The sequence below is a fragment of the Hyperolius riggenbachi genome, chromosome 4 (genome assembly GCF_040937935.1).
Source record: "Hyperolius riggenbachi isolate aHypRig1 chromosome 4, aHypRig1.pri, whole genome shotgun sequence".
Lineage (NCBI taxonomy): Eukaryota > Metazoa > Chordata > Amphibia > Anura > Hyperoliidae > Hyperolius > Hyperolius riggenbachi.
The window spans coordinates 439,296,715-439,321,688 of record NC_090649.1 but is presented as its reverse complement, the minus strand read 5'-3'; the positions used below and the strand labels follow the sequence as shown (position 1 = coordinate 439,321,688).

Below are 24,974 nucleotides of genomic sequence, written 5' to 3'. Positions count from 1 at the left end.
CAGGTGAATGATAATCAGTCACAAGCTGACAGCAGGGAAAGACAGACAAAGCTATGCAGCTTGCATGGAAATAGATCAGAACGGCCTGAGCTGCAGCACTACTACTTCCAGCAATAGCTGCTGCAGCAGCGATCATTACACCAAGATATATAGAGATCGCTCTGATCAGAAAGAGATCTATGACTGCCCAAACACCACAGGCCGAATCCGGAGAGAGATATTAGCATGAAATCTCTCAGGAATTGGCCTTGTGACGCCGCCTGCGCCTCTTGGCAACTGTCCCCCCAACTATTAATGTGCCCCCTGCCAGTGCCCGTCCATTGAAATCTCACCTGTCTCGCTGCTGCGACTGTACATTTCTCCCAATCTCATCCACTGCTTCCCCATTAGTGCCGCCACGTGCTATACATGCTGTGTGACATCACACCCATGTGCCTGTGGTGTTCAGGGGAAGCGGGGAATGAGACCTCGAGCAGCTGTACAGTCGGGGCAGCGAGACAGGTGAGATTTCAATTCACAGGCACCGGGGTGCTAAAATTTAAGTTGGGAGGGCAGCAGCCGGGGGTCCATCACAGTCGTCAGTCGATAACACACGCCATTACCACTGCACATCCAATCAACCTCGTCAGCCGAAGACTTTTTAGCTTGCTCAATTTATACATTCAAACGATTTCAGCCTAAAATCAGTCAAAGTGTTGATCCGTCATGCTTGTTGTGGCACCAGTTTTCATCCGATTCGATAAAATTATGTAATCAGGTGGTTGATAAGGCTGCAAAATCAATAGATGTATGGCAACCTTAACCTATCTGAGAGGGACTTTAACCACTTGCCGACCGCACACTCATAACGTGCGTCGGCAAAGTGGCAGCTGCAGGACCAGCGACGCAGTACTGCGTCGCCAGCTGCAGCCTAATTAATCAGGAAGCAGCCGCTCGTACGAGCGGCTGCTTCCTGTCAATTCACGGCGGGGGGCTCCGTGAATAGCCTGCGGGCCGCCGATGGCGGCTCGCAGGCTAGATGTAAACACAAGCGGAAATAATCCGCTTTGTTTACATTGGTACGGCGCTGCTGCGCAGCAGCGCCGTAAGGCAGATCGGCGATCCCCGGCCAATCAGCGGCCGGGGATCGCCTCCATGTGACAGGGGACGTCCTGTCACTGGCTGCACAGGACGGATAGCGTCCTGTGCAGCCCAGATCTCCCGGGGGAGCAGGTAGGAGAGGGAGGGGGAGGATTTCGCCGCGGAGGGGGGCTTTGAGGTGCCCCCCCCGCAAAATGCCAGCCAGGAGGAGCGATCAGACCCCCCCTGCACATCATCCCCCTAGTGGGGAAAAAAGGGGGGCGATCTGATCGCTCTGAGTGCCCTTTGATCTGTGCTGGGGGCTGCACAGCCCACCCAGCACAGATCACCTAAAACAGCGCTGGTCCTTAAGGGGGGGTAAAGGGTGGGTCCTCAAGTGGTTAAACTAATTTTTCAGTAGAAAAATACATATCTTTACATAGATCTGTACATCAGTCCTGAAAAGGGACACATGAAGAACAAAGAGTGAGGGGGATTTGGATCTTGAAGACGGACTGCCCCTCTAAAAAAGGGATAGTTGAGAGCCATGCATATGCCCTATGCTCCTTGCAGTGTCCTCCATATCCCACCATATCCGTCTTTTCTGCTGCCTGTTACCATTGTGGGAAGTCTGAATACTGGTGGTGGGCAGTGGAACCCAGAATGAGTCTAAATTACAATGGAGAACTCATGGGCATGCAGTGGCAAAACAGAGACCTAACATCTTGAATGAGAAAACATTAGCTATTCAGGTCTACCTCCAGCTTGCTTCATATTGTTAGAAAGTGATTTAGTGGTTGCCCTTGGTAACCACCTTTCGGCACCGGCAGCCAGAATGACTGCATTTCTCGGCTTAACATTCTCACAGCCTTGGCAGAAATCTTGATGTGGACCACAGATGCCTCAAGCAGTTAAGAAAAATGTGTTTAGTCTCAATCAGAAATACAGGTGCATATATCGTCAGCAATCTTAGTTACATCAACAAAGCAAGAATATGAATATCATTGCACATCATCTTGGCGTTACATTCCAATCATAAGTCAGTTCTATTAACTGACCTAGGTTTGGCCTTGAGGAAAAGTCTCTACACTACGTGAAGCAAAGAAAGCTAAGATGGAAAGAAAATCAGCTAGCCAGCAGAATTTACAGTAAGAACCCAAGTCCACCAAGGGTTAAGCTGTGAGCTCACACTGTGTAGGGGTGGGCAAGCTGTACATTACATTAGGAGCTTTCTGTTGGCTACCAGGAGCATGTGATGTACAGTGTGCCCATTGCGCAGGTCCCGAAACCCAGAACCATAATTGGACTCCTTCCGGAGTTCAAAGAACCTTGTTATGTTTCTCTCTAGAATGTCTTGTATGTAGTCTTCTTTATGAAACCATGGTTCTCTAAAGTAAAAGGGATTCTATATTGCTAGCTAGAATCTGATCGCTTCTTACACATATGTGTACTTGCACGTAGTAAGACTGGTTTATACCAAGGTGGTGGTAGGACTGTCTGGGAACCAGAATGGTGGCTGTTATGGGGTGGGGGAGTAATCGCCCCCACAGTTTATAATTGAGTGAACTGTTCTATACTAATTTCTCTGGTAAAAATGGGGGTGGGGCTCAGTTTATTTTTAAAGAGGAACTTCAGCCTAAACAAACATGCTATTATTAAGTTACATTAGTAATGCTAAATAAAATAGATAGGTAATATAATCTCTTACCCACCCTGTTTTAAAAGAATAGGCAAATGTTTGTGATTTCATGGGGGCAACCATCTTTTTGGTTGAAAGGAGGTGACAGGGAGCATAAGACACAGTTCCAACTGCCCTGTGCTTTATTACCTCTCCCAGTTGCTAGGCAACGAGAACAACATCATCAGAAAGCCCATCATTGTTTGCACAGTATCAGGGGAAAAATGCCCGGGCAGTTTTCTTTGATGGGGCGGAGCTTAGCTTCTGTGCAGCCAAAAATGAGGCTTAGATAAGAAAAATAAAGTTTTGATGCTATGAACCTGTTAAAGAAACACCTTGGTCTTGATTCACAAAAGGGTGTTAACGTAGTTAGCACGCCTAAAAGCCCCTTAGCACGCCTAAAGCCCTTTAGGATGCGCAAAGTTTTGCGCAATAAGCTAGCGTGTGCAAAGTTTAGCAGTTTGTGCGGAAACTTTGCGCGCGATCAATAAAAGCTTTGGGCGTGCTAACTGCTTAGCACCGTAGCTAGGACGCCCAAAGCTTTTAGGCATGCTAACTGAGTTAACACCCTTTTGTGGATCGAGCCCCAAGCATTTTCAGTGCTGCTGAGTAGATTTTTAGTCTGGAGGTTCACTTTAAGTATATGCAGTAATTCACTTGAGCATGGGTGAGGTCTTAACATTTTGATGCTATGTACAAGGTAAACATCCACAATCTGCTGTGCATACTTGATTTCTTTCCAACTCAAGCTAACTACGTTTTATCCTCTCCGTCTTTCTATAGCGACTTGCTTCTGTTGGACTGGATGCCAAAAACACTGTTTGCATTTGGGATTGGCAGAAAGGCAAAGTTCTGGCGACAGCAACCGGCCATTCAGACAGGGTAACGAATCACTGTTTACACCCTTGTGTTGTAATCTTGATGTTGCATGTGTTTGAAAGTCATGCTTGTCAGTTGCCATGACAACGTTTTGAGAATATGAGTGTGCAGTTAAGAGCCTGTACAACAGAAAGAGCCAGAGGACAAACATTTATCCTACAGATATGTAAATTCATGTGGAGGAAAGGCGGGATCTTTATCTTTCACCTATAAAGCCCATCAGAAGATGAGCAGTACTTGAGGCTGAAATTGATGTGTGCAGTCTTTAGTGCAGCTGGATTCCATCATCTGAATGAATAACTCCCCCTCCGCTGTGTCAGCCCTTTATACAGATGATCTGGGCTCAGCAATGTTTTCAGCGGTTATCAGTATTCTGAGAAGAATATGATGATCAATGACAGTCTCTCCTTGTTATTGTAGCCTAGGTTAAAGAGGAACTGTCGCGAAAATCTTAACATTTAAAACACATACAAATTAGAAGTAGGTTTCTTCCTAAATAAAATGAGCCATAAATTACTTCTCTCCTATGTTGCTGGCATTTACAGTAAGTAGTAGAAATCTGACATTACTGAAAAGGTTTCGGGCTAGTCCATCTCTCCATAGGGGATTCTCAGCATGGCCTTTATTCTTTATAAAGAGACTTCCTGAAAAAGATTTATACAAAAATGCTGACCAGTCTCCCTGCTCACCGTACACTTTTTTTTGGCAGTTGGACGGAGCAACTGCCATTTACTAAGTGCATTTTGAAAATAAAGAAATCTCTGTGAACCCCCCTCCCCCCCCCCCCCCCCCCCGATGGGCTAGTCCAAAACCTGTCAGTTCTGTCAGATTTCTACAACCTACTGTAAGTGACAGCAACAAAGAGGAGAAAAGTAATTTATGGCTCATTTTACTCTGGAAGAAACATACAGGGGTTGGACAAAATAATGGAATCACCCTGAAAATTAACAAAATATATTTTAATATGGTGTAGGTCTACCTTTTGCGGCAAATACAGCCTTAATTCTCAGAGGTATTGATTCATACAAATTGTGAATTGTTTCCAACGGAATTTTAGCCCATTCTTCAGTTAAAACACCCTCCAGTTCTTTCAGAGACGTTGGCGGCGGAAATCGACTTCTTACTTGAATCTCTTATAACGACCATAAATGCTCAATGTTGAAGTCTGGGGATTGTGATGGCCAGATGAGATGCTCAACTTCATTAGAATGTTCCTCGTGCCATTCTTTAACAATTCTAGCTGTATGGATTGGGGCATTATCATCTTGAAAGATGGCATTCCCCTCCGGAAACAGTTCTTGAACCATAGGGTGAACTTGGTCACCCAAAATTCCTAAATAGTCTCGGCTGTTAATTCTTCCATGAAGGGAAATCATTTGCACGGCAGATTTCCAAGAAATAGCACCCCAGATCATCACAGAACCCCCGCCATGTTTTACGGTTGGGAGAAGGCAATCTGGATGAAATGCGTCTCCAAACGTACACTCGGCCGGAGGTCGGAAATAAGGTAAACGATGATTAGTCAGAGAAAATCACATTTTTACACTGCTCGAGGGACCAATTCTGGCGGTTTCTACACCACTCTAAACGCTTTGAAACATTTGTCTTTGAGAGCAGAGGTTTTTTAATTGCAGTTCTTCCGTGGAATCCAGATTTGTGAAGCTCCCGATGAACAGTTTTTGTGGAAACTGGATTCTGTAGGTGTTCATTCAGCTCTGCAGTGATTTTAGGAGCCGTGGTCTTGCGAGCTTTTCTAACAATTCGATTTAGAGTTCGACGGTCTTTCTTAGACAATTTCGACTTTCTGCCACAACTGTGCTTTGCTGAGGAAATTTTTCCTTCTCTTTCAAAGGCAGTCATTACTTTTGAGACAGTACCTCTTCAAATGCCAACCATTCGGGCAGTTTCTGTTACAGTAGCGCCTGCCATACGAGCACCAACAATTTGGCCTCTTTGAAAGTCTAAGAGATCTGCCATTTTTATAAATTATAACCAACTTTGGTTTGAATATCTGTAAAAAACAATTATTATAATTAAACATATCAAATAACAAAAATAATAAACAAAAAAAATTAACATATGTCAAGTTTTGATTGCTTAAAACAAGTTCAAAGATTATGATGCCATAATGTTAGGTGTTTCCATTATTTTGTCCAACCGTTGTACTTCTTAACTGTATATGTTTACATATATTTTACAGTTTAAGATTTTCGTGACAGAGGGCCTTTAAAGGAAAGGTTCAGAGACTCTGTGAAAAAATAAAAATCCAAATCCACTTACCTGGGGCTTCCTCCAGCTCGTGGCAGGCAGGACGTGCCCTCACCGCAGCTCTGTAGGCTCCCGGTCTCCTCCAGTGGCGCGCCCGACCTGGCATCCGCGACCTGGCCAGGCCGGCTGCCAGGTCGGGCTCTTCTGCGCTCCAATGTGCGTCTCACTGGTGCGCGCTGACGTCATCAGACATCCTCCGGGCTGTACTGCGAAGGCTCAGTAGTTATGCGCCTGCGCAGTACAGCCCGGAGGATGTCTGATGACGTCAGCGCACACCAGTGAGATGCACATTGGAGCGCAGAAGAGCCCGACCTAGCAGCTGGCCTGGCCAGGTCGGGTGCGCCACCGGAGGAGACCGGGAGCCTGCGGAGCCGCGGCAAGGGCACGTCCTGCCTGCCACGGGCTGGAGGAAGCCCCAGGTAAGTGGATTTGGATTTTTATTTTTTTCACAGAGTCCCTGAACCTTCCCTTTAAGTCTTGCAGAAAATAAAAAAAATTAAGAAAGAAAGAAAGAAAGAAAGAAAACCTGTCCTGACAAGGCCATTCATCATGACTGTATCACTAGTATCAGGAATGGATTAAGATGTAATGGGGCCCTTGGAAAGGTAGGAGATTTGGGGCCCCCTTGTGGTTTTTGTGGTAAGCTGAAATGAAGAGATGTCAGAGAAGGTGGCTGCTGGGACCCTTGATACCCACTAGACCCCAGGCACCAGCCTAGTTTGCCTGGTGGATGATCCTACTCTGACTGGCATTCTACATAGTGGCACAAAAGAAGTCCAGTGGAGCAACTATTTGGATTTGAAAGTGCTCTGCAGCTCACATCCAGAACTTTGTTTCTTAGCTTGGTGGCTGCCGCCATCTTGGTTCAAATATTTGAGGAACGGGTCTGGTGCAGGGTGTCAGTTAGTCACGCAGGCTTTCTTCCAAAAGACCGGCACCACGCTGAATGTAATTAAAGCTCTTTTATTGCATCCAAAAGTGACAGCAAGACAGATGCAGTTTCGGGCCCAAGCCCTTCTTCAAATTGCACAAGCTTGAGACTGAGACCGTGGCAAACCGTTCTTATCCCTGGAGTGGTGCTCCTCCTATCTTGCTGTATAGTCAGTCATGCAGGGACAGATTTCTGGAAAGTTCGCAGAGGCCGGGACCCTGGGTGGCTGCTGCCAATGGGGCTGCTGGACAAGGAAAAGGGGTTGCTGAATATGGAAGAAAAGGTTGTAAAGGGAAAAGGAAGTCAGCAAATAGGGAGCAACACATGGAAGAGGGGAACTGCTGCTCAAGGCAGCTGTACATGAAATACAGGGGCTGCTGTACATGGATGTTACACATAGAGGAGGGGGCTGCATGCACATGGAATAGAAGGGGCGCTGCTGCACCTGGATAGGGAGGAGCAAAGTTGGCCTAGGGTCACAGAAAATATAAATCCAGCCTTGCGTACCAACCGCTCATAAAGCTGCCTAATAGCAGGACAGATCCCTTGTCACAATAGCAATACTTGGTTCTTCCAGTAATCCTGACATCCCATAATGAGCAGCCACTCGTGCACATGACACTGCCGCTTCCTGGTCACGTGGCAAGTGGCTTACTGGATGCGTTCCACTTATGTCTCACCCTAAACAACCAGTAGAGGGCGGGCTCTCTCTTCCTCTTTCAACAATGTCTCCTCTCCACTTCCTGCAAATTTTTGTCTGGAAGACATTGTTGGAAGAACGGAATACTCAAGCAGCTCGGGGGGTGACCACTAGGAAAGTATAGGCTATAGGGGCATATTCATCGGAGAATGTTGGAGAATATATTGCAAGTAATTTGGCAAACCAAGCATGAATACATTGAAAGCTGTCAGCGAATGGGTTGCAAAGTTTGGATTCCTCACTTGGAGCATATTTTAGTCATCCAACCTCTTCTGGATCCTGTAGCCTGTTGCCTGCACAAATATGGCCTGTCTTGAAACCAGTAAAAAGAGCATCTGTGGCGCTACATAGGCGCCAATGATAAAAGCTGGGATTAACGACAATAGGTGCAATTTGCATAGCGGACGCCCAAATTTCCTCCCATTGCTGCTAATCCCAGTTTTGTGACAGGGGCTTTGTAGTGTTAGGAGGGAGGAGGGGGGAAGAGGGCCTTAGGGCTTAAGGTTAGGCACCACTGGGGGGGCTTAAGGGCTAGACACCACCAGGGGGGTAAAGGTTAGGCACCACCGGGGTGTGTGTGTGGGGGGGGGTGTTATGGTTAGGCATCATGTGGGGGGGGGGGGGGGGGGGGGAATTAAGGTCAGGCACCACCAGGGGGGAGGTAAAGGTTAGGCACCACCGGGGGGGGGTTATGGTTGTGCATCACAGGGGGGGGTTAAGGTTGGGCACCACCGGGGGGAGGTTATGGTTGGGCATCACAGGGGGGGGGTTAAGGTTAGGCACCACCGGGGGGGAGGTTATGGTTGGGCATCACAGGGGGGGTTAAGGTTGGGCACCTCCGGGGGGTTAAGGTTAGCCACCACTGGGGGGGGGGGGTTAAAGGCTATGCTCCACCAGGGGGTGGTTAAGGGTAAGGCATAGGTAGAGGGGAGAGTTGAGGGTTAGGCATCAGCAGATTGTTCTGTGTGACGGTAGGGTTAGGTCATAGTAAAAGATCGGTAAAAATTACCGATATTTTATTATCACAATTTAGTAGTAGAATTTCTGTAATGTTACCGATATTCTGCCAGCGGCAATATCCTTTATTACATGTACGCGGCCTGTCTCCTGGGCCTGACTTAGTGCAGGCAACAAGCGGAACGCCAGGCCAGATATTCCCCAGGGACCACGGAAAGCTTCCTTCCTCTGATTCTTCCCTTCACAGTAACAGATTAGCCGCATATGTATGAACTGTCACTGGGGGTCGGCCGAGCGTTGGCCGAAACAACCACAAACTGTCGTTTTGGGCAGAAGATCTGCGGATGGGGCATCACTCCAGGCACAGATCTACATTTACCATCTGTTTGCTTTACATTGTGGATTGTGCAGGCTTTCTTGGGCTTTCTCAGCACAGACATATGGACCTTCAGTTAGTACTTTTTGTAGAGTAAACTGTGTGAGGTGTTTTTGGTGTGTGTATATAGCGTTTGTGTGTGTTTCATTGGTATAATCACTGTGTCTGCATGTGTGGAACATTTTGCAGACTTTTTTATCTACTGTATGTGGTGGGTGTGTGAATATATGGCATCATTCTTGACGTGTGTGTGTGTGTGTGTGTGTGTGTGTGTGTGTGTGTGTGTGTGTGTGTGTGTGTGTGTGTGTGTGTGTGTATGGCATTTGTGTAGTGTGGCATTTGTGTTGTTTATGTTATTTCCTTTCTGGTGTTTTTGTCTGTGCGCATCTGTAAGGGCCCTTTCACATGCGCGGTGGGGCATTTTGCTGCAGCCTAACGCTAGGGCAATGAAATTCTATGGGGTAGTTTATACTGCATGTGGTGCGCTGCGCAGGAAGTACCCTATCCAACACAAGCGCATACCTACGTTAAGTTATGTATGCACATTAGAGGAAGGTGGACTGACACAACTGGCAACAACTGCTTCAGCCACCAGTTGTTGACCGTTCTAATGACCAACGTGCCATTGCAGAATGTACGGCCGACTTCACTTAAAGCGGATCCGAGATGAAAAACTAAATATAGGAAGTAACTTGTCTACAGATCTTATTTAAAGTTTAGATAGTTTACTCAGCAAATCTAGCTGCAAACAGCTTCAACAGTATATGATTATTTCTTCCTGTGATACAATGAGAGTTTCTGTTGGTGGGCGAGGATTGCTCCCAGGATGTTTATTATTACTTTTTTTTGTAAACATTCATTTCTTTTTTTAATAATAAATATTACCATTTATTTATATATTTTTTTTCCCTATGACAGCGGATCGCTCCTGTATGTCTCAGGGGGACAGCCGTGTCACACAGCTATCCCCCGTTCAGCGCTGCTGTAGATTGCAGCACTCTACTATGTAAATAGATGGCTATTTCGCCATCTAACAGTCTCCTAGCGGCGATCGCTATGTGCAAACATAGACCAATAAGAAGTGCGTGTGTTGTGGAAGGGGATTCCATAGGAGGGGTGATGCACGTGAGAAATCTTGTATACGCGAATGCAAGGAGATGATTCTAAAGGAGGGCAAAAGGTTGTGTGCAGATTTGAGATTGCAGTTGGGTTGGTATCTTGGAAACAAGTGAGGAAATATACAGAGGAAGAGATTGTGGAGAGCTTTGTAGGTGAGAGTGAAGAGTTTAAACTGGATCCTCTGGTTAATTGGTAGCCAATGAAGAGCTTGACAGAGAGGACAGCAGAGGAAGAACGAGAAGAAAAGTGAATGATACGAGCGGCCGAGTTCACTACCGATTGGAGTGGTGCCAGTCTTTTTTTGTAATCCTCAAAACAATATATTACAATCATCCAAACGAGAAATTATAAGAGCACTAGCAAACCTAAGCCCGTTTAAAATGGGCTCCAGGTCTGTGTTTCTTTCCACGTGCAACCGCCGCACACCCAGCCGCCTGCTCACCCGCCGCACACCCGGCCGCCCGCTCACCACCGCACACCCAGCCGCCTGCTCACCCGCCGCACACCCAGCCGCCTGCTCACCACCGCACACCCGGCCGCCCGCTCACCCGCCGCACACCCAGCCGCCTGCTCACCACCGCACACCCGGCCGCCCGCTCACCCGCCGCACACCCGGCCGCCTGCTCACACGCCGCCCGCTCGGCTCCTTGGCCCTGTCCTCCTGTCTCTGTGAGGCTGGGTCTGTGCTGCGCACATGCACAGTAGCAAAAAGTACGGACCCAGCTACACAGGGACAGCGTGACGCAGGGACACAGGGGTTTTATTATAGAAGATTATAGTTGTGTCCTGAGTGATAAAATGTTGGATGTGAGAGATGTTTTTGAGTTAGAGATGACAGGAGTTGGTTAGGGAGTGAATGTGAGGAATAAATGAGAGAGAGGAGCCAAATATTACCCCTAAGCAACGTGCTTTGGGAACTAAATTCTACATGATTCGATTGTTCATGTTACTTTTTATTGAGGAGTATTTGATTGTTAACACTGTTATTGGTATTTCAATGAAGCTACCTTTTGGGAAAAAAAATGAAGACTAAAACACTTGGTGGCAAAACACCCAGGTGTGTGTGAGCAAGGGTGGCCAGTGTAGGTTGTATTTCCTGTCACACTCCTCTCAGCCTCCAGTATATAGACTGTGGAAGGGCGGGGCTGAGAGAGGCATTTGACACATTGTAAATTTACACATAATTACATCTGATACTTGTTACTCATTCTTTTATTTCTTGACAGATATTTGATATTTCCTGGGATCCATATCAGCCCAACAGATTGGTTAGCTGTGGGGTGAAACATATCAAGGTGAGTTTTACTGGGGTCATTTTGTTCATGTAGTAAAGTATTTTCAATTTATCATTTGATTTTAGCATTTCTGGAGGCTTAAAAATAAATAAAAGAACACCTAAAGAAGCATAACGATAAAACAAATGACAGAATAACATAAAGGTTACTTTCACACTGACACGTTGCCTTGTATAATGTAATTGCATAGCAAACGGAATGCAATTGTATTCATATTGGCAAATCAGCAGTGTGGCGGAAACCATCGGAATAATTTGATGCCTGCTGTGCGATTCCAAACAACGTACATATTTACAGTTACTGTGAAGCATATTTTTCATGTACTGTAGGTTTTTACAGGCTGTGGTCAATCTACTACTCACTATCCATCCTACTAAAGAGAAACTGTGACCAAGAATTTAACTTCATCCCAGTCAGTAGCAGATACCCTCTTTCCCATGAGAAATCTTCTCCTTTTCACAAATGGATCCTCAGGGTGCTCTGTATGGCTTATATTGTGGTGAAACCCCTCCCACAGTGTGATGTCAGGACCATGGTCCTGACAGTTTCCTGTCTGTGAACCTCATTGCATTGTGGAAAATAACAGCTGTTTACAGCTAGGTCCAACTGCCAAAAAAAGCAAGCAGCATCTCCTTCCACTGACATCACCTGCCAGTAGTAAAAACGTCACCGTGTGATAAATGTCAGAATGTAAATTAGGGAGAGGAAAGATTTTACAATGGGCAAACCCTGACCAAATCATTTATACATAATTATTGTAAAAATAAAGCAATTTTATATTACATTATTTTCACTGGAGTTCCTCTTTAAGAACTCCTTGTAGGTAAGGGATCACCAAGCTGCTACTCAACCCTCTTGAGATTATTTAATGCATTTATTTTGTATTTATATACCCTAGCATCTTCTGCAATGCTTTACTGAGTATATATATATATATATATATATATATATATATATATATATATATATCTATATCATTTTTTTTTCTTGGCCCTAACTATCCCTGAGATGGGCTCCCATTCTAATCCCTATCACAGTCAAGGGTCCATCATTTTGGGATGTGCGAGGAATTCAGAGTGCCCCAACATAATGGGGTGCAGTAAATGCTCCTGGGAGGTGTCTGTGCCAAAGACGCTTTGGATAAGTGCCAATTAAAGGTATCTTCAAATTAAAGTGTTTAGTTATTATTTAGGAGAAACCGTAACCAAGAATTGAACTTCATCCCAATCAGTAGCCGATACCCCCTTTCACATGAGAAATCTATTCCTTTTCTCAAACGGAACATCAGGGGGCTCTGTATGGCTGATTTTGTGGTGAAACCCCTCCCACTGTGTGATGTCAGCGCCTCACAGCTCTGAGGTCCTGACATCACACTCTGGGAGCCTTGTTGCATTGTGGGAAATAACAGCTGTTTATAACTAACAAAAAGCAAGCAGCATCTCCTTCCAGTGACATCACCTGCCAGCAGTAAAAATGTCACCATGTGATAAATGTCAGAATGTAAATCAGGGAGAGGAAAGATTTTTCAATGGGCAAACACTGACTAAATCATTTATACATAATTATTGTGAAAATGAAGCACTTTTTTATTACATTATTTTTGCTGGAGTTCCTCATACCCACCAGAAGATTTTTGCATCTAATCGTCCACCGTTTGCACATTATCGCATAACATAATTTATTGAAAGTTTGTTAAATGATGTTCAATAATGGCCAATTACATGCATTAATGTTTGCTTTGAACGTCATGATCTCAGCGTGGGAGGTCGTTCCGAACCCCATTGACCCCCGAGCTAATTACCCCACTTGTTCAACTTTGTGTTTCCACCTGTCGTTTGTCCCCACGATACACGATTGTGGAAGGTGGATCGGGGAACGATCATTCGTAGCACCTTTGCTGCGTATCCCCCGATCCATCTTCCGCAGTCTTATGGTGGGTAATCAGCTTTAAAGAGGACCTAAACTGAAAATAAAAAGTCAAAATAACCATACACAGGTCATCGTTACCTCCTGTGTAGTCTACTCCTCAATCTCTTTCTCCTTTCCCTCGTCCTGTTTGTCCACTGTGATCAACGGAATTATCCATAATACATTTTGAAAATAGCCATTACCCCATAACAGCTTCCTGGTCAGCACACTGTTAAACTGTAATATCACCCACTTGAGCCATAGGGAAACATGGACATTACCTTGCACATTCAGTTGTAACTGACAGCTGCCGATGTGTAACTGACTGCAACTGGTCTATTTCTGCTCTGACAAAATATTGTCAGAACTGTAAGGGATCACTGTAAGAAGAAAATGGTGAGCTTCTGAGAGGAATGGACAGTGAGGTTAGTATGTAATATTCATTTGCAGCTACGTCATGTGTTAATTTTAAATAATTGTACTTGCTTCAGGTTCCCTTTAAAGGGTGAAATAGGTTAGAAAAATAATTTCCTGAGAGGGGCTTTAAAGCAAATTGATTGGGTGACAGTGGGGCAGGCACAAATTATTAATTTATGTGAAGGTTTGTATTGAGCATCCAACCTGCTTTGCGGTTATCTCTTTCAGTTCTGGACATTATGTGGAAACGCACTCACAGCCAAGAGGGGGATATTTGGGAAAACCGGGGACCTACAGACAATCCTATGCTTGGCGTGTGCAAGAGAAGACGTCACTTATTCAGGTGCTTTAAACGGAGACATTTACGTGTGGAAGGGCCTCAATTTAGTCCGCACAATTCAAGGAGCTCATAGTGTAAGTATCCATAGAAGAAGGTGGCATAATCCCTTTCCCTTTTTCGAAAAAACAGTCCCTCATTAGGAACCAAATCTCCTTGTTCATCTTTCTTCTCCATCTGTCCCTCTTTGAGGACTGATGTACAAATCAATATAAATACATGTATTTTTGTACTGAAAAATGTGTTTAACCACTTCAGCCTTCAGTTGTTTTTCACCTCCTATTCATTCGCTTGTTTTTTTTTGCCACCAATTAGGCTTTCTTTGGGCGGTACATTTTGCTAAGAATTATTTTTTTCTAAATGCATTTTAACAGGAAGATTAAGAAAGAAATGGAAAAAAAATCATTATTTCTCAGTTTTCAGCCATTATTGTTTTAAAATAATACATGCTACCATAATTAAAACCCACATATTTTATTTGCCCATTTGTCCTGGTTATTACACCATTTAAATTATGTCCCTATCACAATGTATGGCGCCAATATTTTATTTGGAAATATTCATTTTTTTAGTTTTGCGTCCATCAATATTTACAAGCTTATAAATGAAAAAATATTACTTGTAAACCCTTTTCACATGCATATTAATATGCAACTATTTATGTTTTGTTTGTTTTTTAAATTGTAATTTTTTTTTATTTTTTTGGGGGGGTATTTTTTGGGTGTGGGAGGTAAACAGTTAATTTTAAATGTAAATTATTGTGTCTTTTTGTAATAAAAATGTATGTGCATGTAGTTTTACGATTTGGCCACAAGATGGCCACAGTGATTTTTTTGTTTTTCTATCCTGTGAGTGAGCACGCTCGCTTACAGGAACTATAAGGAGGACGTGATTTTTTTTTTTCTGAAAGACCATGGCCTCTGAAAAGAAGCCAAAGTTTTTCTACCGGGGACTTAGATCAATAAATGGAAACAATGTTCCCATTCATTGATCTCTGGGCTACTGGGGGAGGGGGGGTGCGCAGCGCTCAGTAGCAGAGCAGCAGCCTTTTGGACGTGAAAGTCACGTCCAAAAGGCGAAAATGGTTAATTGACTAAATGGTATCCCTATTCAACCTTCTCGGTGGTAACCCCGAGTCAGACTCGGGGTGGAAAAATAAGCCAGGAGTGATAATCCCAAGCCTGACTCTGGGTAGCCACCAGGAGGTATGTGCAGAGCTTGCAGGGCATCAGGCTTTTCAACTCACCTCCCCTGGGATCAAGATCCTGGCAGCCATTCTTCTTCTGGTCCCTGGAGGCTCTGGATCCCTTGGTGAGATTGCCGTCTGTCGATTTCACTATAGGTGGTACAGCGCCACCCGGAGGATGGGTGGAGAATCACAGTTCTAGATTCCCGGCAGATAAGTAAGTGCAGGCCCGCTGCAGATTTCACCGCAGTATACTTTTTTCCCCTGCTTTTAGGGTCTAAAAGCGTGCAAAAAAATTGCACCGCTTTTAGACACTAAAATCTGGATCATACCCCCAGGGAGGTTAAATTGATATGTTTCTTATTTTCAAATGTTAATAGGAAGTAAAATAAACCAGGATAGAAAGGACCGGTGTGGTTTGAATGATAAAACAACATATTTTTCTTATTAAATCTTTATGGTATTTGTGACTAGGGTGTGCTGGGAGAGTGATTGGGGGTGTGGCAGAGGCGTGGCTTAAAGAACACCCGAGGTGAAAATAAACTAATGAAAAACAATTGTTCCTATTCTCCTCCTCCTAAAAACGACTTTTTAATATATTACACAGTTTTATTTTATATTTAAATCTACTTTTTACATTTTTACGGTTTTATTGTTTTTGCTTAATGACACATTCATTGAAGTATGCCAGAGCTAAAATCTATGAACTATTGACCCTTTTTATCTCTAAAGCCTACTTTTGCACATCACATTGCACACATCAAGCGTAAAACTGGCTTTAAATGGTCTTTATGGATAGTTCTCTTCTTGTACCAGGCTGTATTCCTGCAGCATGTCAAACAGTGCACATAAAAGGAAACAGAAAATTGGAGAACGTATTCTATTATTATGTCTTGAAGTCATATAAATTCCATATCATTTCAGAGCGACCTATATTATGTCTTCTGTGCTCCGTCTTTGCCTTTCATTTCACTTAATGGCTCTAATTGCTCTAACAGCCTCTTGGATCCTTTCTTTCAGGCTGGTATATTTAGCATGTATGCCTGCGAGGAAGGCTTCTCTACTGGCGGAAGAGACGGATGTATTCGCCTGTGGGATAATGACTTCAAGCCAATCACAAAAATTGATCTGCGAGAAAGTGAGCAGGGCTATAAAGGTAGATTCTCTGTTCCTATGTAAAAGTCTATTCATCCAGACGAGGCATTCATGCGCTTTGCGTTGCAGTTAAATACATTCGATAAAGTTGTGGTTTTTTTTTATTGATTGTACTGAAGGCTGTGTTGCTGCTTTCATTTGTATTAAAGTGTACTTTACCTAGATTTAATCCCAACTATGCCCAAAACTGAACAAGGTTGAAGATGAACTGTGACCAAGGATTTAACCTAATCTCAATCAGTAGCTGATACCCCTTTTCCCATGAGAAATATTTACCTTTTCTCAAATAGATCATCAGGGGGGTCTGTATGGCTGATATTGGGGTGAAACTCCTCCTACAGTGTGATGTCAGGACCCAGGTCCTGACATTACACTGTGGGAGCCTTGTTGCATCGTGGGAAATAAAGTTGTTTACAACTGCCAAGCAGCCAGTATTTCCCTCTTTAAAAAAACAAACAAAAAACAACCTTTTAGCCTATCGCATTGTTAGGGGGTGTGGTTTTAGATAATGGTAGTTTGCGCTGTCTGTCTTTTTTTTCATGCCTGCCAGTAGTAAAGATGATGATATGCAGGCTGATTGTGGATCATACAATATGAACAAATTACATGGCGAATATCAATCATTTATTGATCGCTCTTCTGTTATTTAACTTTCTCACTTTGCAATGTATTTATTTGTTCCCCTTTTCACTCTTTATTGGGGAAAACAATCAGGATGATAAGTGAATAAGGCAGTGTATAGAAACAAAATGCTGAACAGAATTCATATTTCATGGGCTAAATATGCTTGGGATTCAGTACAACTTGTTCTCTCTCCTCTCTGGATTCAGCTGCTGTGTGGGTCTGTCAGTTGGGACACAAGAAGAAGGAAGAAGAATAGATGTCAGTCTTACATTTTTTAGAATGCCTGTATTCTGTAGAAGCCAGGGGGTTGATTCACAAAACTTATCTTGCGAATGTTCTCACCTTACTTGTTTTTCGCTTAAAGTAAGACTGAGATGTCCAAATCAAAAAGATTAGATTTGGTATCGGTCTCTGTAATCTTTCATAGTTGCGCCAGTCAGCTCTTCTGCGCGTGTGCAGGCCCCTCCGCGCATGCACAGAAGAGGCGACTGAGCAGGATTGTCAGGGCTCAGCGGAGGCGTTCGGGAGGACAGTGTGGGACGCATCCATGCTGGAGTATAACATCTTTTGATTTGAACATCTCAGATACACTTTTAAGCTATAAGAAGAGATCATTTATGAGAGATAAAGATGAGAGAAAAGTCTTGAGAAAAAGTAGATCAGGAGTGAGATGTTATCAGTTAATGGGAACCTGAGATGGAGGAAGAAAAAAAATGTATACATACCTGGGGCTCCCCCAGCCCCCTTCAGGCCGATAGCCCCCTCGCTGTCTCCCTGGGCCCCTCTGATCCTCTACTGGTCGGCCCGGTACATCTCAAAAGTCGCCCTTAGCCACGCATACGCGGCCACGTGCACTCCCCTGTTGCACTTCCTTGTTCTGCTCCTGCGCACTATACAAACAATGCAGGCCTGCTTGCTCCACATGGGGCTACAAAGTACAGACTAGTTACGGTAGATTGCCCAGACTGAGCGCTGTCTTCTGTTGACAGAGCCTGCAGTGGGCAAGTGAGCACCAGAACTGGAATATGGAGAGAAATGCAGAAAGGCCTCTTGCACGCTACATGCGATTCCGATTGGCGATTTTACATGCAATTTTGATATTCGATTTTTTTAATCGGTACTGCATGCTGCGTTTTTTATGTGTTTTTCTTCTTATTTTGATAGCATCCAGGGAAAATCAGAATCACAAATCAGATTTTCAGTGTGCAGGGGGCCAAAAAACACAGCAGGCAGTACCGATTAAAAATCGGAAATCGGAATTGCATGTAAAATCGCAAATCGGTGATTGGCTGTCGTTTACATTTTCCCAGTGAAATTTGTATTTGTCTCCACCCACATTTTGGTTATGGGAATAAAAAGTATCCTATATGTTATTCCAGGTAATGTACTATGGGCTTGATTCACTAAACCGTGATAACTCATATCACAGCCGTTTTCGCCTGCATTTTTGCATTTGCGCGCAATTGCGAATTTGCACGCACAATAGTGAATTTTCACGTGAAACCTCGCAATTACGCGCACAAATTTGCGATCACATACTCTTTAAACAAGGCTGCTGTCTCTCTGTACATACATATTGGTTTTAATTTCAGCCTTGGCTGCATGAAGATCACATGACATGATTAAAAACTGTTAACTTTAAAAACAACTGTACCTGGCCAGGATATGCGCGCTTTTATCTATATAGGGACCAGATCTGGTTACCTGCAAGGTGTAATCGCCCAGCCGCAGCCTAATGCAGAAAACACAGAGCAAACCAAGATCTATTTGTCCTCTCCACCACCTGAACACCAAACACACCGTGTTATAATAACATCAACTGGCTTCCCTGGGAGCACTGTGTCGATTAACTGCAGTTTCTGATGGCCAGTATCTTCCACAGACAATTGAGGCTACTATTGCGAGCAACTTGCAGACAGACAGTTCAAACATAAGCATTAGCGTGCAGGGGCTAACAGCTTGGAGCAGACGTTTTTCCACTGCTTTAGGACCTCTTACAGCTTGTCAGCATATTATACTTGCGTAGATTGGATGGTAAGCTCCTGCTTACAAGACCCTCCATTACCGCAGTGCACTGGGTTTTTAGGCACTCTCTCTGCTGCTTGAGTTGGTCATATCCTATGTCCGTGTGGGCCTCAGCGCTGTCAGCACAATGTTTCCCATAGGAGCCAGGTCAGTGTATCCAGCGTTGCATGTGGTGACACCGCGCGAGCACTTCGGCGGTAGCCACGCCCACCGACGCGTTTCGCCCCGCCCACGGGGCTTTCTCAAGGTGGTTGAGATCACACGCAAATGCGAAAATGCACGCAAAAATGCCCGTAATATGAGTTATCACGGTTTAATGAATCGAGCCCGATGTGTGTGCCAAATTTCATTCAAATCCGTTCAGCCATTTTTGCATGATCGAGTAACAAACATCCAAACTTTCGCATTTCTAATATTAGTTAGCTATACGGTAACATTGCAGTGCACAGATAGCGCATGGCAATTTTACACAGCATTACGTTTGTTGCTCGCGTAGTGCTATTCAAGTTATTTACACAGCAGAGACGTGAGTATCATGCTCGTTGCACAATTAGATACCTTCTCTATTGACACAAGTTAGTTGTCTTCTTTCTCCTAAACAGCGCCATCTAACTGCAGAAGAGAGCTCGGAATTAGACCTAAGCAAGAGAAAGTCTCGCATTTTCAGATCACTCAAATGTAGCAAATGAGAGGGGCTCAGGGGTAAGGGGATATTATGGATAAGCACAGTTATACTTTAAAGGGAACCAAAAGCGAGAGGGATACAGAGGCTGCCATGTTTATCTCCCTTTAAACAATGCATATAGCCTGGCTGTCCTGCTGTTTCTCTGCCTCTAATACTTTTAGCTATAGATCCTGAACAAGCATGCAGATCATTGGCTCTCACTGAAGTCTGACTGAATTAGCTGCATGCTTGTTTTAGGTGTGTGATTCAGACACTATTGTAGATGAAAAGATCAACAGGAAAGCCAGGCAACTGGTATGGCTTGCAGTGTTCCCCAACCCTGTCCTCAAGGCCCACCAACACTGCATGTTTGGTGGAAATCTACAGAGGTAGTCAATCAGCTCTGCTAAGACACTAATTACCGGTACCCCACCTGGGATTGTGTGTGATTTCCTGCAAAACATGTAGGGCTTGATTCACGAAAGAGTGCTAACTGTTAGCACGGGCGTTTTCGCGCGAATTTTCGCATTGCGCGTGATCGCGAATTTTCACGCGAAACGATAAAGTTTTCGCGCGCAAACGCGAATTTTACCGCGAAATCGATATCGTTTCCGTGCAAAACCGTTATCGTTTAGCGCAAAAATTCGTGATCGCGCACAATGCGAAAATTCGCGCGAAAACGCCCGTGCTAACAGTTAGCACTCTTTTGTGAATCGAGCCCGTACTGTTGGTGGGCCTTGAGGACAGGGTTGGGGAACTCTGGCTTACAGGATACCTTAGCGCTAACAAATATGCCAAAAAAATGATGCCTACTGTTTGTGTGGGGAGTAGTGCAGAGTCTTACCGCACCTCCCTTGACTCGGCATCAGTCTCCGTTTTACCTGAAAAGCGGCCTGTTCCAAAGTCCGGGTTGGTGTGGTTGGTGCCCTCTGACCTGGACACACTACACTGTGCACTGTCCACTTGGGCGCATTGTGACTGCACTCCCAGCTGACCTCAAGCAGAACAGCCGCTTTGAAGGAAACTGGAGTCTGACGCCGGGGCAAGGGTGGTGCAGTAAGACTCTGCACTATTCCTTACACACACAGTAGATATAGTAGATATTTTTAGAGCTAAGGTATCCTTTAAAAGGAAATAAATATGAAAACCTTCCTTTAGATTCCCTTAAACTTTTTCAACCTGGATGCTTCAGATGCCTCGGTCGTGTTTAATATGAAAAGGAAACATTTCGGCTCTCAGCTTACTAAGCTGTGCGATGCTATTTTTAAATCAGTACGTGGAGCTGAACTTTATAATGGTTAAATCCGCAAAAAGCGTATTTTCTAATGAGGAAAGATCCTCTCCCACTGTGTGCAATTTGCAGGCCCAGTCTTGCAATTATCTTGCATGCTACCATCTGTTATGTGCTGGAGCAGGTGGCTGGGAGAAAATAACCCACCAAACTGTGTATTTGATAGTAGTTAGAATATTGAAGCGCACTTTGGCGGTCACGCTTCAGGAGGAATGCGCAGCTCTTATCTTACGGTTTCCAGATTTTCCATTTATATTACTGGTTACATATGCCACTTTGGACAGAAAAGCTCTCCTGTGAGAAAATGCTGGGAGGGCACAGCACAGCTTCAATTATTCATGTGTGTGTGTGTGCTCGGCCCCACCTGTAAAAACAACTGAGAGAGTGTGCATGTGAGAGAGAGTGTGTGTGTGTGTCCCACCTGTAAAACCACTGAGAGTGCTTGTGGTGTGTGAGATCTGTGAGCACTCTGCCCCACTTGTAAAACCACCAAGAGTGTGTTTGTGTGCGTTTGTCTTTGTGTTTGCTCTGCCCCACCTGTAAAACCACAGAGTGTGTGTGTGTGTGTGTGTGTGTGTGTGTGTGTGTTCTCTGCCCCACCTGTAAAAAAAGCCAAGTGTGTGTGTGTGTGTGTGTGTGTGTGCTCTGCCCCACCTGTACAACCACTGAGAGTGTGTGTGTGTGTGTTCTCTGCCCCACCTGTAAAACCACAGAGAGTTTGTATGTGTGTGCTTGTGTGTGTGTGCTCTGCCCCACCTGTACAACCACTGAGAGTGTGTGTGTGTGTGTGTGCGTGTGTGTGCTCTGCCCCACCTGTACAACCACTGAGAGTGTGTGTGTGTGTGTGTGTGTGTGTGTGTGTGTGTGTGTGTGTGTGTGCATGCATGTGTGTGCTCTGCCCCACCTGTACAACCACTGAGAGTGTATGTGTGTGTGTGTGTGTGTGTGTGTGTGTGCATGCATGTGTGTGCTCTGCCCCACCTGTACAACCACTGAGCGTGTGTGCGTGTGTGCTCTGCCCCACCTGTAAAACCACAGAGAGTGTGTGTGTGTGTTCTCTGCCCCACCTGTAAAAAAAAGCCAAGTGTGTGTGTGGGGGAGAGAGAGAGAGAGTGTGTGTGTGTGTGTGTGTGTGTGTGTGTCCCACCTGTAAAACCACTGAGAGTGTTTGTGGTGTGTGAGATCTGTGAGCACTCTGCCCCAACTGTAAAACCACCAAGAGTGTGCGTGTGTGTTCTCTGCCCCACCTGTAAAAAAAGCCAAGTGTGTGTGTGCTCTGCCCCACCTGTACAACCACTGAGAGTGTGTGTGTGCTCTGCCCCACCTGTAAAACCACAGAGAGTGTGTGTGTGTATTCTCTGCCCCACCTGTAAAAAAAAGCCAAGTGTGTGTGTGTGTATGTGGTACTCTGCCCCACCTGTAAAACCACAGAGAGTTTGTATGTTTGTGCTTGTGTGTGTGTGCTCTAACCCACCTGTACAACCACTGAGAGTGTGTGTGTGTGTGTGTGTGTGTGCTCTGCCCCACCTGTACAACCACTGAGAGTGTGTGTGTGTGTGTGTGTGTGTGTGTGTGTGTGTGCGTGCTCTGCCCCACCTGTACAACCACTGAGAGTGTGTGTGTGTGTGTGTGTGTGTGTGCTGCGGACGTGTGTGTATGTTTTTGTCTGTCCGTGTGTGTGCTCTGCCCCTCCTTTTAGGGCCCATTCACACATGAGATCGCAAAAAGCTGTCGATTAACGTGTAAAAATCACTGGTCACTTTTGTTCATTTTTTAAGCAATCATGATTTGCGATTGAAATACATTGTGATTGCTCAAAAAATGCTGCATGTACCGCATTTTGCACCTAGCGCTAATTGCGAATAGATTGTGGCAGTGAAATTACTGCCATATAGTTAACATTGCGCAAGCGCTCGCTAATTGCCCGAGTGTGAATAGGTCCTAAAACCACCGTGAGTGTGTGTATGCGTGTCTGTCTGTGTGTGTGTGTGCTCTGCCCAACCTGTAAAACCACAGAGAGAGAGAGAGAGAGAGAGAGAGAGAGAGAGAGAGAGAGAGAGAGAGAGAGAGAGTGTGTGTGTGTGTGTGTGTGTGTGTGTGTGTGTGTGTGTGTGTGTGTGTGTGTGTGTGTGTGTGTGTGTGTGTGTGTGTGTGTGTGTGTGTGTGTGTGTGTGTGTGTGTGTGTGTGTGTGTGTGTGTGTGTGTGTGTGTGTGTGTGTGTGTGTGTGTGTGTGTGTGTGTGTGTGTGTGAGAGAGAGGCCTGTGAGCAAAATTCAATATTTCTTTGTCCGAATGTAATTTCCAGAGCAAGAGTCACATGACCTGCCCCTACCTGTGTGACTTCCATAGAAAGAGATTTTAATTGAGTAGAAAATCCAGTTCCAAATCAATGAAATTGAAAAGCGTGCATTAGCAGGATCAGAACTCACACATAAGGCAAAAATGCCATCTGCTTGGAGCAAAGGAATGTTGGGACTTGGACTAAATGGTTTTCAGAAGTTTTTTGATCCATTTATTCAGTGGTACTTTTTATTTATTTTTGGCCTTTTCCAGCTTAGGTCCTGTTTCAGACAAAGTCCAACAAAGGAAAATATGGCCGCCCCTAGGGACGCTGTTGCCGGATAAAATCTAGCACTATGTCTGATACTTTGATTGCCGCCGGCTGCAGTCCTTGCTGTTGTGCCGCGTAATTTAGATATTATGTGGGTACATTTGGGCTCGTCACTAGGGGTGCTGTTGTCTAATCTAGTCCTTCACGGTGTCACCCCATGTGGAATAAGACTGTCAGTTCGGCGCTTTGTTACCCTCCAGCACCATGCTGCACTGTGTAATTACACAATTATACTGGCGCGGATGCATTGAGGGCAGAACTACAGTGTGTGAGCTGACATCAGCCATGCCCCCGATTCCAGATCACCTCTTCGCTCTAGCGCAGGGGTGTCAAACTCAAATACAAAGTGGGCGACATTGAACACTGGGACCTAGCCGCGGGCCAACCTCAATGTCCGGCCACCTTATAAAGTTCCCTGGTGTTTAATTGCCCCCCTCCAACTTTTATACTGTTCCCTGGTGTCTAGTGGTCCTTCTCCCTCCCCTATACAATTCTCTGATGTCTAGTGGTCCTCCCTCCCATACTGGGACCTAGTCGCAGGCCAACCTCAATGTCTACTGGCCATCGTATAAAATTCCCTGGTGTCCAATTGCTCCCCTCCAACTCCTATACAGATCCCTGGGGCCATATGTAATTACACTTTTCATCTGAGTTTTCTCCTAGGTGATATTTTCACAACTTGTAAATAAAATTACTTTTAGGCTGGTTTCACACCAGGACGTTACGTTTTAGGGGACGTTATGGTCACATAACATGCCCCTAACGCAACGCCTGGTGCTCCCTGCTTTGGATGTCAGAGTGAGCCGCGTTGTGCAGCTCACTCTGGCGTCCGTGATGCCGTGATGCGTACTCTTGTGCGCATGCGGCATCACGTGGTCCCGCCAGCCAATCGCTGCACAGAGCGGCCGCTCCAGGAAGTAAACACTGCACGTCACTGAGTGCAGTGAATATTAATTAGCCATGTGCCTGGCCGCTCTCCGCTCCTCCCCAACGTTACTGAGCATGTGCAAGCAGTCTAACACGGCTCTGCCGCTTAGAAAGTACTGCATGCAGTACGTTGTCTGGTGGCGCAGCGTTACTATGTAACGCAACGTGGGCACTGTGAACAGCCCATTGATTTTTCATTGCTGTGCGGTGGGGTGCGTTACAGGCTGCTCTAACGTGCGCCTGTAACGTCCCACTGTGAAACCAGCCTCAAGCCACCCCAAGCAAGAAAACAATCCGAATAAATTTCACAGTACTTTTTTTACCTACTTTTGGAACTTTTTCAGTTGCAAAGTGCTTAAAAACTCAGGAGAAAAAGTGAATTGCATATGGTCCTTTGTGTCTAGTGGTTCCCACCCTCCCCTGTACAGTTCCCTAGTGTTTAGCGCCTTACCCCTTCCTCCCCATATGTCTTCCCTGGTATTTAGTGCTTTACCCCTTCCTCCCCTATATATCTTCCCTGGTGTTCTAGGGCTTTACCTCCAATATAGCTTCACTGGTGGTCTAGAG

At 45.1% G+C, this 24,974-nt stretch overlaps 1 protein-coding gene across 2 annotated transcripts in view; it reads left to right on the top strand.

Moving 5' to 3' along the window:
- Nucleotides 1–24,974, top strand: part of EML6 (EMAP like 6) — a 245,299-nt gene that overhangs the window by 52,321 nt on the left and 168,004 nt on the right. For both annotated transcript variants that reach the window (XM_068232562.1, XM_068232561.1), the window contains exons 3-6: nucleotides 3,521–3,619; nucleotides 11,194–11,262; nucleotides 13,816–14,001; nucleotides 16,131–16,266. In XM_068232562.1, the coding sequence (XP_068088663.1) occupies nucleotides 3,521–3,619; nucleotides 11,194–11,262; nucleotides 13,816–14,001; nucleotides 16,131–16,266 (490 nt within the window). The remainder of the gene's footprint in view (nucleotides 1–3,520; nucleotides 3,620–11,193; nucleotides 11,263–13,815; nucleotides 14,002–16,130; nucleotides 16,267–24,974) is intronic.